Raw genomic sequence first — 15944 nt, 5'->3', positions numbered from 1 at the left:
GGCTGAGGTGACACGCGCGGGGCCGTCGCTGCAGGGTACGTACCTGTCAGATGTAAGACACCTTCCAAAGGTGGCGGGAACAACACTGTCTGACGAGAGACGTGGTTGCAGTCTCCAGGTTTGTCAGGTACGGTGGTTGGGCAGGAGACCTTCCTGCGATGTGCCGAACTGCTCTTCCGTGAGCTACCCTACAAGTGGCGAGCTGCCTGTGGCAAGCTACACCGAGCTGTCTGGCCCGAGGTGTCTCTACCTCGGGGTATCTAGAGGCGGATTGGGGTGTTCCTGTTTGAGAGTGGCCTAAAATCCATTGGGAGGAGCTCGGGCATTAGGAAAGGTCAGGGGGCCCCGAGCTCGGAGGTAGCTCGGAGCGCCTTAGCCTTGGGAGGAAGGCGCAAGCCAGGCGTCTCTCGGCGAGTAGCCTGACCCGCCGAGTTGCTAGACTAAACTCGGTTAGCCCTTCCCACCGAGTTGCGGCTGCGCTTGCTGTGCTGTCACGCTGAGTCATCGCTTGATCAAGGTCATACCCACGTGTACCCGTGCTATGAGGTCGGGCCAAATCACCCTCCATCAGGAGGAATATGAGAATCTTCTTTGAGAAGGAGAGAAGCAAGGAACAAATATGGATTTGTTTTCTCAAGTTTCTCCTAATGACCTATGGAGAATTTGGGAAGAAGTGGCAAGAAGTTCTTCTAGAAGGGAAAGGATAAATATTGTATGGCTACCCCCACCTGAAAACTATGTGAAGCTGAATTTTGATGGGAGCAGTGAGGGGAATCCATACCCTGCTGGTATAGGAGGGGTTATGAGAGACATGGATGGCAAATTGTTAGCCTTGTTCTCTCGTTTAGTGGGGATTGGGGACTCTCTCAAGGCAGAATTACTTGCTGCCTTACAAGGAGCACAAATTACTAATGAATTGAATATAACCAATTTGGTAATTGAAGGGGACTCAAAACTGGTGGGTTGGTTAAATGATCCAAATTCTGTAATATGGTTTTACACGGATGAGATAAAAAAGTTTTTATGGATCACCAAGGTTATGAACTTGAGGATAGAATGGGTGAGGAGATTGACTAATGGGTTAGCTGATACCCTTGCCAAACAAGGGGATAATAGACAATCTTTGTTTTGGGCTCACCTGTAATATTTTTGTAATAGTTTATGTTCTACTTTTGTTTATAGAGAGGTAGCATCTCGTGCCTCTCTAAGGGATGCTTGTAATGCCTATAGCTTAAGAATTAATAAAATCTATTCTCATTTGTCAAAGAAAAAAAACTTGAGATAGAAGCATATATTGATGTTGATTGGACAGGATCGATTGGGGACAGAAAGTATACGTTTGGATATTGTACAGTTGTTAGGGGAACCTGGTTACTTGGGTGAGTAAAAGCAAAATATTGTTGCTAGATCAAGTGCATAAGCTAAATATAAGCCATGGATCATGGTATTGGCACATTGCAGGACTATTGTGGCTTAGTGTTAGACAGTGTATGCCCCTAGCTCCAATCAGATTGATATACAGATACATTTATTGTAAATGAATAAAAGCACATTATTGTTTCATGTTGATATTGGCATGTTTCTGTGTAATTACTCCTTGAACTAGACACTTATGAGACTCGTGTTAGTTTAGAATGTTCTTAGTCATTGGATAGACTTAGGGAGTTTATCTTGCTAAGGCTGACATTGATGTGCTACCAAAGAAGTTGGGGTAGCTTGTCTCAACTGCTAGGGTTAGACCCGAAGCACATGCAGTGTGTATTTGGATGAATCGCTGAACCTAGACCATTTTCTAGTTATACCCTAGACCTTAGAGATTGATGGGTAAAACTGGAAAGTTATACATAACCCCTAGACTTGATTATGGTACTGCACTAGGTGTTGGATTGGGCTGTCTTTTATATGCCAATTAGTGAAATCCATCAAGGGTCAAAATCTGGGTATGTTGAGAATTCATTTGAGTGGGTGATCATAGTGATAGGATTGATCCCTTTGTCGGACAAAGTGAATGATAGGGCTTACACTCACTTCGATGGAAACCTAAACTTCCGGCAATGGATTTCAACTGTGTTTGAGATTTGGTTTTGCAAAATATATTAATGTTTTATGAAAAATGTTTTATTTCCCGGGATCCATCTGAGTGGAGAGTGTGACATTACACCTAGGTCCTTCCCTGTCGGGCAGTGTTTGGTCATTATGGGCTAAGAGGTTAAGTGTAAGAGACCATTACAGAGCTGATTACTTGATGGGCTTTATCTTACTTAAGTCCATTATCCTTAGATCTTCATAGGATAGCTGAATTCAAGGATCATTTAAGTGTAAATGTTGGGTCCATATTGAGCCCATAGTGATGTGCTCAGGGGTTTACTATGTTTAGCAGTGATTTCGTCCAAGCCTTTTCACAGAGGCTGGGCCGAGCTCATGTGGACTTATGTAAGGTCATTGTGGGGTCCACGCCATACAAATCAGGCCTAAGTTGGCTATGCTACACCCTTGGGTCATGAGCCTTATAACTGATGGGCCTAAGGCCCATAATTAATATGATTAATTAAGCTATCAGATGACAACTTAAGTTGTCATGTGCCATGGGGCGAATCTGGGTATGGAACACCTAATCTTATAAGAAGATAAGGTATATCTCTAATTAGAGTCCATATCTAATTTAGATTTGGATTATCTCCTAATTAGATTAGGAGATATCTCCATAAGAGATTATAAAAAAGGAGGGGGTGAACCGGTCCAAGACGGCTTCGTATTTTTGTAGTTTCTAGTTCTTTCTGCACCCTTTTATCTCTCAGTTTTCTCCAGTTCGACATCAGCTATCTAGGACTGATATATATCAGTTTTTCCTCTGATTTTTGCAAGAAAATTCAGGGGATATCAGGCTCATCATCCTCAATTCGATTCAAGCAGTTGGATCTCAGTTTTGTTGAAAACTGTGTTGCTGAATCAACTTCAGTGGAGGCTGGTTTTAGGACTGATTTGGGCGTTAACTTTCACCTTGGGATCTGCATTTGTGCTATCCATATCAGGTACAAATCTCCCTCTTTGTTTGGTTTCAAATCTGGTCCGGTTCAGTGCAAGACTGATCCTGAAAAATACAGTTTTTCATAACATAGGGAATTCGATTCCCAGAAGTATTTGGAAATTTTTGAAATTTCGCCCAGCCATCTAGCATGGTTCAGCCATCCATATGATGGATCCTAACCCTTCAAACACTTAGGACTCTTTTGGCTGAGTTGGGAATGAAGGTAGATAGTCCTCTTAAGTTGTACTGTGACAACATGGTTGCAATTAATATTGCTAATCACCCGATACAGCATGATAGAATTAAGCACATTGAGATTGATCAACATTTTGTGAGAGAGAATTGTCTTTGGTTTGTGCATTCCCTACACATCTTCAGAGATGCAGATAGCTGCTGTTATGACAAAATGCCTTCTGTCAATGAAGTTTCATGGTTTACTTGGCAAGCTAGGCATGATGGACATCTATGCTTAGCTTTGAGGGGGAGTGTTGTAATGAGTGATGTTGTGGGCCTTTTGTTCTTTATATTTTATATGTTAGAATTGTGTCTATAGTGGGCCTGAATTGGCTTTCTTATTTTTGTTTGAGTGTCCCATCACTAATCAGGGGCACATCAGTTTTTTTATGTATTATTGAACACATAATAGAAATCCTGTTCTTGGGTTGGCTGCGAACAAGCTGGCTGCCCATCTCTTCTCTTCTCTCTGTTCTCTTTCCTTTTACTCTAATCACCATTGCAGGTCTGATAACACTTAATTATCTCTAAAAACTCAGGATGAACCAATCTGAAGCTTTGAAATAAAGCTATCAATTCTTTTTTTTTTTATCAGCAAAAGGAAATTTATTAATTTATAATTGAGGTTAGATACAACATGTTGGAACTCCAACCATCCAACAGTCAATTTGGTTAAGCTACAAGCTAATAGAATCTATAACTAAAATAATTGATTCTTTTATTTAGTGTCTTATCCATTAAGTTATTTGTGTCATGTAAGCAGGTTCCTTGAGAACAAGGATGACATTTCCAAACTACGTAAATGCTTTGCTGGGTTGTGGAGTTTGGATGACTCTAGTGTTGTGAAGAATGCCATTGAGAGCCCTGAATTATTTGTTCTCAAACCCCAACGAGAAGGAGGAGGTTCAGTTCTTTTATCATTATTGTTATTGTTCTGTCCCTAGTGGTAGTCTGTTAACAATTTCTACTATTATTATTGTTATTGTCATTGTTCTTATAATTACTGTTGTCTTTATTGCCATTCTTACCTTTGTTGTTCTATCCTTAGCAATCATTTACAATCATCCTTCAAAATACAACATCTATGGTGACAGTATGAGGAAAACCTTACTGGAATCTTAAGTTATATTTCATCTATTATTTGTAATATTTATTTAAAAAAACTAAGCATGTCTGCATCATGACTAAATTGGGTAGTCTAACCATCCAAAGGAGGAAAATAAAAAAGGGGGAGAATGCAATGAGCTAATCTTGATAGAAAAAATGGTAATATATAAAAAGTTTGTTGCTATCACAAAAGAAAAACAATGATCCTTGATACTATATTTTCTCTACTACAAAATACTTATATCAGGGTTGTCATCAAAATCCTTTTTTTCCTTTCTTTTTGAATGATAACGGATAACCTAAACCCACAGATCTCACTGTGCATTCCATATAAAAAAAATTAAGTAGAAATCTTACAGACAACTCTTCCTTCACTTGTCAGTACTGCACTTCACCTTTTTGCTGGCCAAAGCATTTCCAAAATTAAATGTTTTGTTGTGGAATTTGTGAGATGATTGAGCAACAGGTTTTGGAGTCTGGATTTGATTTCTTGCTGTTGGTATGGATCTTCCTAATCATTGTTAGGATAGGGTGCCTCCTTAGGGGCACCATCCTTTCCATGTGCACCGTTTATTTATTTATTTACAAAAATGCCAAGCATTCCTCCTTTTAGGCCAGCTTCTGCCACCTAACCCTATTTTTAGATTTACACAGTACTTGTTCTTTCAATTGTCCCCAAAATAATTGACTCCTTGTTTGGAGAATGCATCATCCAAGAAGTTAACTGCTCTCAGGACACATGGAAAGTTGGTTCCTATTTTCCTTGCCAAGCTTCTTAATTTCCTCATAATGTTTCTGTATTACCAAGTATCCTTGATTACTATCTTTTAGGCAGTCCACAACCACTTCAGAGTCCCCTTCAAGCATCACATTTTTGAAGTTAAGTGAACTTTCCAGCCTTAGACCATGCAATAGTGCTGAAAGGTTGGCCTTGTGGATAGGGGTCTTGGTTGGGTTGCCTGAGCTAAAGAATTTTAATTACATTAGACTTGAGTTAGGGCTGGGGTGCATTAAAAAATTTAACAAGTGCTCAATCCAACCCAACCCAAGTTGCACACCCCTACTTGTGGAGTCTCCATTCCCTATGGGTCTTGAATATTTTGCTAGAATAGTCCCATAACCATCTCTGAAAGTCCCTCCTATACCTGAAAACCCAGGATTACCCAAATTAGAGCCATCAATGTTCAGTTTGACTTGATCTTCAGCTGCTGGTTGCTGTTGCAGTAAAATTGTGTCTAACTGTTTTTTAGAGAATAAAAACCTATTCAGGGACCCCAGCTAACAGCTTAAGCTTTTAGGTTTATGATACGACCCAGAAATTTGACACGCAGTTCACAGACTTACAGCAGCGTTCACACACTCGAACATCAACAAAGAAACTAGTATTCATTCAGCAGAAAACATTAACAGTTGGTCGGTTCTTCGAGAGACCGCCGGCTCTCCCAAACACTCACAATATTCTTTACTCGAAGAAAAACATACCACCCCCTATCCCCCAAAGCCCTTTCTTCTACTCTTCTGATAGCATAACTGACTCCCTCTATAAATGCCCAGCTGGCCTAGTTATAAATGCCCAAAAACTCTTCTTTTTTCATAACTGACATAGCTATAAATGCCCCAAGACTCTCCTTATTCCCTCCAGCTATAATTGCCCTCATGTGATTAATTGTTCAATTATTTCCCCCCCTTAGCTGATTGTTGACCTTTCCTCTTCCTGGCATACGTAAAGTTAATTGGGGCCTATCAGTTTAATGGTTCCCTGACATGGTAACACAGCCTGTTTGACTAAGAGTGTTTGGTCCCTGTCGCCTCCATTATAGTTAATTATATTTCAGCACAACGTATAGGTGGGCCCGTGCTTGTCCACACTTCAATCCCAATAAGCTTTCGCATGAAGGTGTGTGTTAGAGAATAAAAACCTATTCAGGGACCTCACCTAATGGCTTTAGGTTGAATTGTTCCCTAGCACTGTTGATGAGGATGCCACATCAATACATTGATGTGGCCCCACTTTATGTCTCTTCATTCTATTTGAGGTGGGGCCACATCAATACATCAAGGGCTGTGATCCATGGTTTTGGCCCAGTGCTACTCCACTGGGAGTAGCTGATTTTTGAGCTGGGACATCCTCTAAAGATGTCATCAGAAGAAAAGGGGACAAAAATATCTAAATATCTTCACCCAATGTACCACTTTGACCAAAATGCTTTCAATGGTTGCTTTCTTAAATCGTTGCCTCCCAATTGAAGATTCTTTATTCCTGTCTTCCTAGACTGTCCACAGAATATCCTGCATATGTCTTGTGGTCTGACCATTTTTGTCTCTTTTGTCAAGAACAACTTTTTTATGCCTTGTGATCTTCCTGCCCCATTCAGCCTTCTTGGATGTCTTTTCATCTTCCTTGTTAGATCTTCCTTCATGGTCATCACTTTGGTCCCCAGCATTGTGCATGTTCCACCATCAGGTTCAGCTCTCTTAGAACCCTCATCATTGCTGTCATCATTAGATTCGTATTTATATTTTTCATCTTTTCTCTACAATTTTGCACTTTTGGCATGGCGGAAGAAGAATCAGGTTTCCATTAAACAGAATTGAGGTCCCCATGCCAGGGTTCCAGATATGAGGCTGGTTATTAGCCCATGATAGTTTTTCTTTTGTTTGATTTTGTGATGTCAATTATGTACTGTTTAGCTGTCCCTTGCACCCAAGCCACATCAGGGTTTTACATTTTTTGTTTTTTAATAAAACTCTTTTTGATCGTTGTTGCAGACCAGAAAAAGTGAAAAAAAATCAGATTCAGAAATTTTAAACTCAGATGGTTCATCATCATCATCTAAGCCTTGTCCCAACTATATGGGGTCATAGGAATCCTGTTTTGCCATTCCTTTCTGTTCAGTGTCATATTCATTGTTAAATTATGGGTGCTTAAATAATTTCTTATTACTTTGTTCCAAGTCGTTTTGTCCTGCCCCCAGCTCTCCTAACTTGTAAAAGATCACTTAAGAGCTCACTTGTCCACATGATTAAGCAGTACCACTAGTAGTAATAAAGACCAAGTCATTAGTTGGCATTGGAGACTTGGTCATGTGTCTTTCTCTTACTTGAATATACTACTCCACTTATTTGAGTCTAGTTCTTTGGATTTGCAATGTAAAGCTCAACATTGTAGAGTTTCATATCTGAGTACTAATAAGAGTTTTGTACCTTTTTTTCTTGAGCACTTTGATGTTTGGGGCCCTATTGCTACTACTTCTTTGTTTAGCCATCAGTATTTTGTTACATTTGTTGATGATTGTACCGGATGTATTTGGGTTTTTTTTTTGATGAAATCCAAAAATGAACTGCAAGACATATTCAAAACTTTTCATAAATGGGTTCGTACACAGTTTAGAAAACCCCTGGAAATTCTTTATTCAGACAATGGAGGGGAGTTATCTATATATGAATTTTGGCCTGCAAAAATACTTCTTGGAGCATGGGATTGAACACAAAACCACTTGTGTGGGTATGCCCAACATACTGGAGTGCAAGGAAGAACCCTCACCTCTTGGAGGTTGCAAGGTCTTGTGCTAGGTATGCATGTTCCTAAAACCTTTTGGTCTGATGCCATTCTTACTGTGTATTTTCTTATAAACTTTGTTCCTTTCAGTGTCCTATTTCTTGACAGTAAATCTGATTGAAGGTTACAGCAAAAGAGACGAGAAGAGAAGAGGAGAGGAGAGGAGAAGAGAAGGAAGAAAGAAGTGTTGAGGCAATGGAACAGTGCTGGTGGCGCTAGCTTCATTATAATATATAGGGCGAAAAAAATAAGAAGGGAAATGACCCTTGTGCCCCTACTAAGTGATGGTACAATAATAGATTAAAATAAAAAGGCTTTAATCAGCCAAACAGACCCTAACAAACATAAAATCAATTATTTCAACACTCCCCCTCAAGTTGGAGCATAGATGTCAATCATGCCCAACTTGTCAGCATAGATGTCAATCATGCCCAACTTGTCATACAAATCATTATGCCGCACATGATGAAGACCTTTGGTGAAGATGTCTGCAAGTTGTTCTTCTGAGCTGACATATGGGGTGCACACTTCTCTACTTACAAGTTTCTCTCTAATAAAATGCTTGTCCACTTCAATGTGTTTCGTCCTATCATGGAGGACTGGATTAACTGCAATGTTGATAGCAGCCTTATTGTCGCAATAGAGTGACATAGGGTTGCTAACTGTAAAACCTAGTTCTCCTAATAGATTTCTTACCCACATGATTTCAGAAACTCCATGAGACATAGCTCTGTATTCTGCTTCAGCACTAGACCTAGCCACCACACTTTGCTTCTTACTTCTCCATGTGACTAGGTTTTCCCCCTACAAAGGCACAATATCCACTGGTAGACTTTCGGTCATCAACTGCCCCTACCCAATCAGTATCAGCATATACCTCGACCTTTAAATGTCCATGTTTCTGAAACAGCAAACCAGCAACTCCAGGAAACTTCTTGAGGTATCCGAGGATCTTCTCTGCAGTTCCATCAGCGTTGTGTTTCATTGTGAACACCCACTTGCACCCCACTGGTTCCTTTCCTTCAGGAAGATCCATCAACTCCCAAGTGCCATTTTTTTGTAATGCATTAATCTTTTCCTTCATTGCATCTGTTCATTCAAGTTTGGATAAAGCTTCTGCCACATTCTTAGGAACGGGGGTACTGTCAACAGAGGGGAGGAATGCACAATATGAAGATGAAATATGATCATAGGACACAAAGTGAGAGATAGGATGGTTAGTGGTACAAGATCTAACACCCTTTCTCTTAGCAATAAGAACATCAAGATCATTAATGATAGGGGAATCAACATTGAAAGGAGCAGGCATATCAATAGAAGCAAGTGTACCTGGATGATGGGAAGGATCAACCTCCGGTGAAGCTGATGATGTTGGTTGCATAGTGTCAGGTTCCATGGCTCTTGAACTCTATTGGCTTTAGTGGCAGCAAAGAAAGACATGGAATGGAGGGTCAGGTAGAGGTGGTAGTTGAGTCTGAGCCTGTTTCTCCTCAACCCTACTCTCCCCTTGAGGAGAAACTGAGAAGAAAGTTTGATCTCAAAGAAGGACACATCTATTGAGACATAGTACTTACGAGAGACGGGATCATAGCAACGGTACCCCTTTTGAGATAGAGGGTAACCAAGGAAGAGACAAGGAATAACATGAGGATCAAATTTACCTCGAGAAGGTGACAAGTTATGAACAAAGCAATGACACCCAAAAACACGCATTGGAAATGGGGAACAACGGAGCTGTAGGAAACAAAAGCTGATGTGGGGCCTTATACTCTAGTAACTAAGAGGGCATATGATTGATGATGTACGTAGCACACAGAACAACATCCATCCAAAAGCGTTTCGGAACATTCATATGGATTAACAAGCCACGAGCTACTTCAAGAAGATGACGGTTTTTTCTTTCAGCAACACCGTTTTGTTGAGGTGTCCTAGCACAAGAGCTTTGTTGAAGTGATCCACTTGAAGCAAAGAATTCCATGAGATCACTATGGAAGTATTCCTTTGCATTGTCCGACTAGAAAAATATGGATTTCAGTTTGGAACTGAGTGAACACCATGCGTTGAAAGTCTTTCACAAATTTAGGCACTTCCTCTCTAGATCACATAAGGTAAACCCAGATGTATCTAGAGTAATTATCGATCAAGGTAATGAAGTACTTATATCCAACCTCAGTAGGTAGAGTAACAGGGCCCCAAACATCACAATAAACAATATGAAACAGAAATTCAGATCTTTTATTTCTCAAAGGAAAAGTGCTTCTACAATGTTTACTCAATTGACATGTCTGACACTACAATCGACTCACTGACAAAGACTCAAACAACTTTGGACACATAACTTTTAACGACTCAAAAGAAAGATGACCAAGACGACTATGCCATAATTAGGTTTGATTCTCATTGGACGAACTCAAGGACTCTGTAGCCATAAGACTAGCTTTATTCTCCAACATGTAGAGGCCATCCACCATGCTCCTCAACCAATCGTCTTCCCCGAGGCCAAATCCTGAAACACACATGAAGATGGATAGAAAGTAACTGAACAGTTCAAGGAGTGAGTAATAATACTAATGGAAAGCAGATTTATAGGTAATTTAGGAACATGTAGTACGCTAGAAAGGGTAAGGTCGAGTGGGAGAGATATGGTTCCTTGGTCGGCTATGGTGGAGAAAGAACCATCAGCTAGTTTCGCCTTATCTCCCTCAGAGAGAAGATTGTATGCCTGAAATAAATTTGACTTACTAGTCACATGGTTTGAGGCTCTGGAGTCAATTACCCAAGGGGAGTAAGAGGTATGAGATGACACATGGAAGGCGGTGGCAGTGCTACCTGAAGCAGATGCAAAAGAGGTAAGGAGTTGGACCAGTATCCATCTGGCGATGAGTCCTACCATATAACTCCAAATGGTTATGGAAGGAGTTGATGATCTCTTCCTTAGGGTCAGAACTAGGATACCTTTCTTGAGTTACCATGGGACCGGTCTCTTGAGATGCCATATTAGCTGAGTTATACCTTTTCTAAGTTTGCTGACTTGGTATCTTGCCCTGATCAGTTGTTGACTTTTCACCCAAATTCTGTGCCCATTTAGGTTTTCCATGGAGATCTCAGCAATTATCTCTGGTATGTCTTGCCTTTTGGCAGTGAATGCACCAAAGCTTACTCTTATCATCTGTTCTCTTCTGAGAGTCACCCTTCTTAGAACCACCTCCAACATTAGTATTTGAACTTCCCCGGACAGCTAGAGCAACTGGCTCCCCCTCTGTAGAATTCATAACATTTCTTTTACTTTCTTCTGACTGAACCAAGGCATAAACCTCTTGAACTGATGGTAAGTCTTTACTTCCCAAGATCTGCACCCTGATGGACTCATATGAAGGAATTCAGCCCCAAGAGGAAGGCAAATACCCGTTGTTGAGATACAAGTGATTTGTATGCCTTTGCATCCTCATCACACTTCCAGTTAACATTCTGATAGTGATCAAGTTCTTTCCATTTTGATGTTAGATCTGAATAGTACATTGAGAGACTCCTTTCCCTCTGCTTGCAAGTGGATGATTCAGCTTGCAGTTGGTATATCTTGGCATAGTGTCTCTGCTCTGAATAGGTGGGTTTTGCTTGTTTCCATATTTCACAAGCAGTTTCAGCCCACATAAAAGTTTTTCTCACCTGTGGCAGCATGGAAACCAAGAGCCAAGACATCACCATACTATTTTCTTGGTTCCATCTATCATATTCAATACTTCCGCTCTTCGGTTCCTTCACTTTCCCATTGATGTATCCTATTTTTCCCCTAGCAGTGATGTAGAGTTTTATTCCCCTAGACCATTCAAGGTAATTCAGACCATCAAAGGGAATAACAGCCATAGGGAAACTCATATCCATTCCCCCACTTACCCCATTTTGATTTCCAGAAATCTCTGAAGTAGCAGAATTCTCAGAAGACATGGTCAACACAGATTTTTTTATAAAAAAACTTCAACTTAGGATCCCTCCTTATATCAGAGCAAGAAGCTCCACACACAACAAGTGATTAGTCCACCCACACTGCAGTTTTTGGACTTAATCTGAGCACCAGACCAGCACCAATTTCCAGAAAAAACAAGATGGCAGATCTGATTTTCGGACCTGTATGGAGTAGCAGTCCTAGCCTACTAGTTTTCTCAGCAGGTCTACAAGCAATAATCACAAGGAGAGATCCTTACACACAAGGCATCAAGCCAACAAGTAGAGAAAACAGGTCATACGTGACCTACAACAACCTTTCACAGGTACAGGATCACATGATCCAAAACAAACAGAGGAAAAACCTTACAAGGGTGTGCCGACATTCAGTGGTTCAGGTCCATTCGTTTTCCTCTTGGTACATGACCAAGGGAAGAGAAGAAAAGAAAAAAAATGGGGCGGTACCGGTTGTAGGTCTGATTCGATCAACCCAGATGTACTCCTCTGTTCCGCCCAGATTCAGCAGCTTGGAGAAGACACTTGATCGCCCAGATTCAATGGCCACGCTTTGATACCATCTTGACAGTAAATCTGATTGTAGGTTACAGCAAAAGAGAAGAGAAGAGGAGAGAAGAGAAGGAATAAGTGTTGAGGCAATGGAACAGTGCTGGCGGCACTAGGTTCATTATAATATATAGGGCGAAAAAAATAAGAAGGGAAATGACCCTTGTGCCCCTACTAAGTGATGGTACAATAATAGATTAAAATAAAAAGGCTTTAATCATCCAAACAGACCCTAACAAACATAAAATCAATTATTTCAACACTACTCAGCTTCTCTATGCTGGTTGTCCTTTATTTCACATTGTTCCAAGGTGTTTGGTTGTGTTTATAAGTTCATATTCCCTCCTCATCTTGTTCCAAACTTGACTCTTGAGCCTGAAATGTGTGCTTTTGGGTTATTTTCCTTCTTAGAAGGGGTACAAGTGCTACTGTCCTGTATTTCAAAAGAAGTTTGTTTCTATGGATGTATCCTTTTTTGAGTCTATTCCTTTCTTTTCTCTTTGTAAAGTTTCTCTTAAGTAAGATCAATTTGGTTGTGGTGAAGGGAGACTTGCTTTTTTCCCTTTACGTCCAGTTTAGCCTAGTGTTTTTGACTATGAGGTACATATTAAATCTATGGACAAGGGTGAGACAGAGACTCGAGAACAAAATCTCAAGTTTTCACTAGGAGAAAGAAGTCAAAAGATGGTCGGCCACCAACCCATGGAGCTCTTCTGGACTTGGGTAATCCATCTTTAATTTCTCATAGTTTTTCCATTCCTATTGATTCTTCTATCTTGATGATTCTTCTATTTCTTGTGTTTGACCTTGATGTTCTCATTGCCCTTTGCAAAGGAAGGTGTGCATGTATGCAACATCCCATCTCTGATTTTGTTTTTTAGAGTTCTACCTCACCTATCGAAGCTTTGATACCTTAAGTCCTTCATTCCTTTGCCTTCTAGTGTAGCAAATGGACTATCCCAACCAAAGTTGAAAGAAGCTATGCTTGAAGAGATGTGAGCACTTGAGAAGAATAAGACTTGGGAATAGTTGGCTTGCCTCATGGTAAGCATCTAGTTGAATGCAAATGGGTATATATTGTGAAGTATAAACTTGATGAATTTGTAGAAATATACAAGGCAAGACTTATAGCTAAGTCTTGGCCACTTTATCAGCTAAATGTTAAAAATGCCTTTTTTTTTTGCATGGTGACTTATAAGAGGTTTACATGCAATTGCCACCTATATTTCCTATATCAAAGGGGAATGTTTGGAAATTAGTAAAAGCACTATATAATTTGAAGTATCACCAAGCCTAGTTTGAAAGGTTTAGCAATGTTATGAAGAGTGTTGATTAACAAACCCGATCGGATCATACTTTGTTTATCAGACTAATAGTTGCAGTTATTTCTATGTTGAGGACATTATTGTGGTTGGAAGTTACAGTGTGGCTATATGAGAACTTAAGTATTTCCTGAGTAAAGAATTTGAAATTGATGATCTTGAACATTTAGATATTTCCTTGGGATTGAAGTTGCAAGATCAATGAGAGGAATCATCATTTATCAGAGAAAATATGTGTTAGATTTGCTCAAGGAGACAAGGATGTTGGATCTAAACCAATTGGGACTCTAGTTGAACCATTGGTTGATGCAGAGAGATATTTCTCTCTCTCTAGACCTGACATTTCCTATTTTGTGTGTGATTAGCTAATGTATGCATAATCCCAGTACCACTCGTGTAGAATCTGTTCATAGGATTCTGAAGTATCTAAAATCTTCACCTAGGTGAGGTATTTTGTTTGCTCACCATAGTATTGATGTGTACATCAATTCTGATTGGGTTGGATTATTAGCAGGCAAAAATTCTACTTCAGGTTATTGTTCATTCGTGGGTGGGAATTTGGTCACATAGCACAGTAAGAAGCAATCTGTGGCAAGATCTAGTTCAGAGGCTGAATTTAGATCTATGGCACATGGGGCCTGTGGAAGCTTATGGCTTAAGGCAGCCATCAACATAGCTCATAACTAGGTACAACATGATTGTACTAAGCACATTGAGGTTGATCAACATTTTATTTGAGAGAAACTTCTTATTTGATAGATTTGTAGGGGTGTACAATTGGTTGGTTTGATTCGAACCGAGTAGGGGTGCAAATGGGTTGGATCATGATCCGATCCGATCTGAAGTCCGATCCTATTTTGTTGTATTCGAATATCCTCATTTTGGATGATTTTTGAATCGGATCGGATTTAGATCACCCCTATCTGATCCGATATAATATATATGTTATATGTTTATTTATTGATTTATAAATATGTTTTTAGTAGAAGTTGCTGATAGCAGTTTTAGATGAATTCCTTGTGAAGAAAAGTAGAAGTTCAAAGGTTTAGCAGTAGAAAAGAAGAGAGGGGAAGAAAGAGAGTGGGATGTCAACCAGAAAAAAAATGGTTCTGGCCGCTAACCCCTCTTTGTATTATATACTTGAATTAAAATAATGAGAGATTACAAGAATGCCCTTAGTAGGGCGGCTACATAAGTAGCTGAATAGTACAACTAAAAAACAAAAACTAATGGGCCTAAAGCCCAATAACTTAACAATTTAAAAAATAAATGATAAATAATTTGGGCCCAACTTGCGTAGATCATGTTCCAGCTTGTTCCTTGCAACACTTTTTGTGAGAACATCAACAAGCTACAAATCAGAAGCAATGTATGGAAGACACACTTCCCTTGAAGTCACCCTTTCTCTTATGAAATGTCTATTGTCTTGTCATGCTGAATTGGGTTGTGGGCAATGTTAATTGCTATCTGATTATCACAGTACAACATCATAGGTTCTTCTGCCTCAACAACAATCTCTCATAACAAGGAGCTGATCCATAGAAGTTCTGAAACTCCATGTGCCATGGCCCTGTATTCAGCTTCTGCACTTGATATTGCCATCACTGTCTGCTTCTTACTTTTCCACGAGACTAGATTACCCCAACAAGGGTGCAGACTCCTGAAGTAGATCTCCTGTCATCAAGGCATCCTGCCCAATCAGCATCTGTATAAGCCTCTAGCTTCAACCGTCGATGGTCAACAAATAATATGCCTCTGCCTGGGTGTCCCTTCATATATGCAAGAATTCTGTCAATAGCCTCCCAATGCTGGACTCGTGGGGCATGCATGTATTGACTCACCACACTCATTGCATAGGAGATATCTGGTCTTGTCATACACAAATATAGCAATCGCCCCACAACATACTTCCTATGAGAAATAAAGATTCCATGTTTTGATCTTGCAACTTCAATGCCCAAGAAGTACCTCAGCTCCCCAAGATCTTTAATTTCAAATTCTCTGTGTAGATTCTTCTTCAAACTGTCAATCTCACTTAGGTCATTTCCTGTGACAACAATATCACCCACATAAACAATCAGGATTGACACCAAGGATCCCCTCCTCTTTACAAACAAGGTATGGTCTGATTGAGTCTGAGTGTAGCTAAAAGCAATCAAGACCTTCCTAAATCTATCAAACCATGCTT

At 40.0% G+C, this 15944-nt stretch overlaps 1 protein-coding gene across 6 annotated transcripts in view; it reads left to right on the top strand.

The window, feature by feature from the left end:
- The window catches only part of LOC104596385 (glutathione synthetase, chloroplastic-like), a 47147-nt gene that overhangs the window by 23866 nt on the left and 7337 nt on the right, over nucleotides 1-15944 (top strand). For all 6 annotated transcript variants that reach the window (XM_088895303.1, XM_088895304.1, XM_088895300.1 and 3 more), the window contains one exon: nucleotides 4026-4165. In XM_088895303.1, the coding sequence (XP_088751429.1) occupies nucleotides 4026-4165 (140 nt within the window). The remainder of the gene's footprint in view (nucleotides 1-4025; nucleotides 4166-15944) is intronic.

Source organism: Nelumbo nucifera, chromosome 1 (genome assembly GCF_055504915.1).
Source record: "Nelumbo nucifera cultivar China Antique chromosome 1, China Antique-T2T, whole genome shotgun sequence".
Classification (NCBI taxonomy): Eukaryota; Viridiplantae; Streptophyta; class Magnoliopsida; order Proteales; family Nelumbonaceae; genus Nelumbo; species Nelumbo nucifera.
This window is presented reverse-complemented; position numbering and strand designations above follow the sequence as displayed.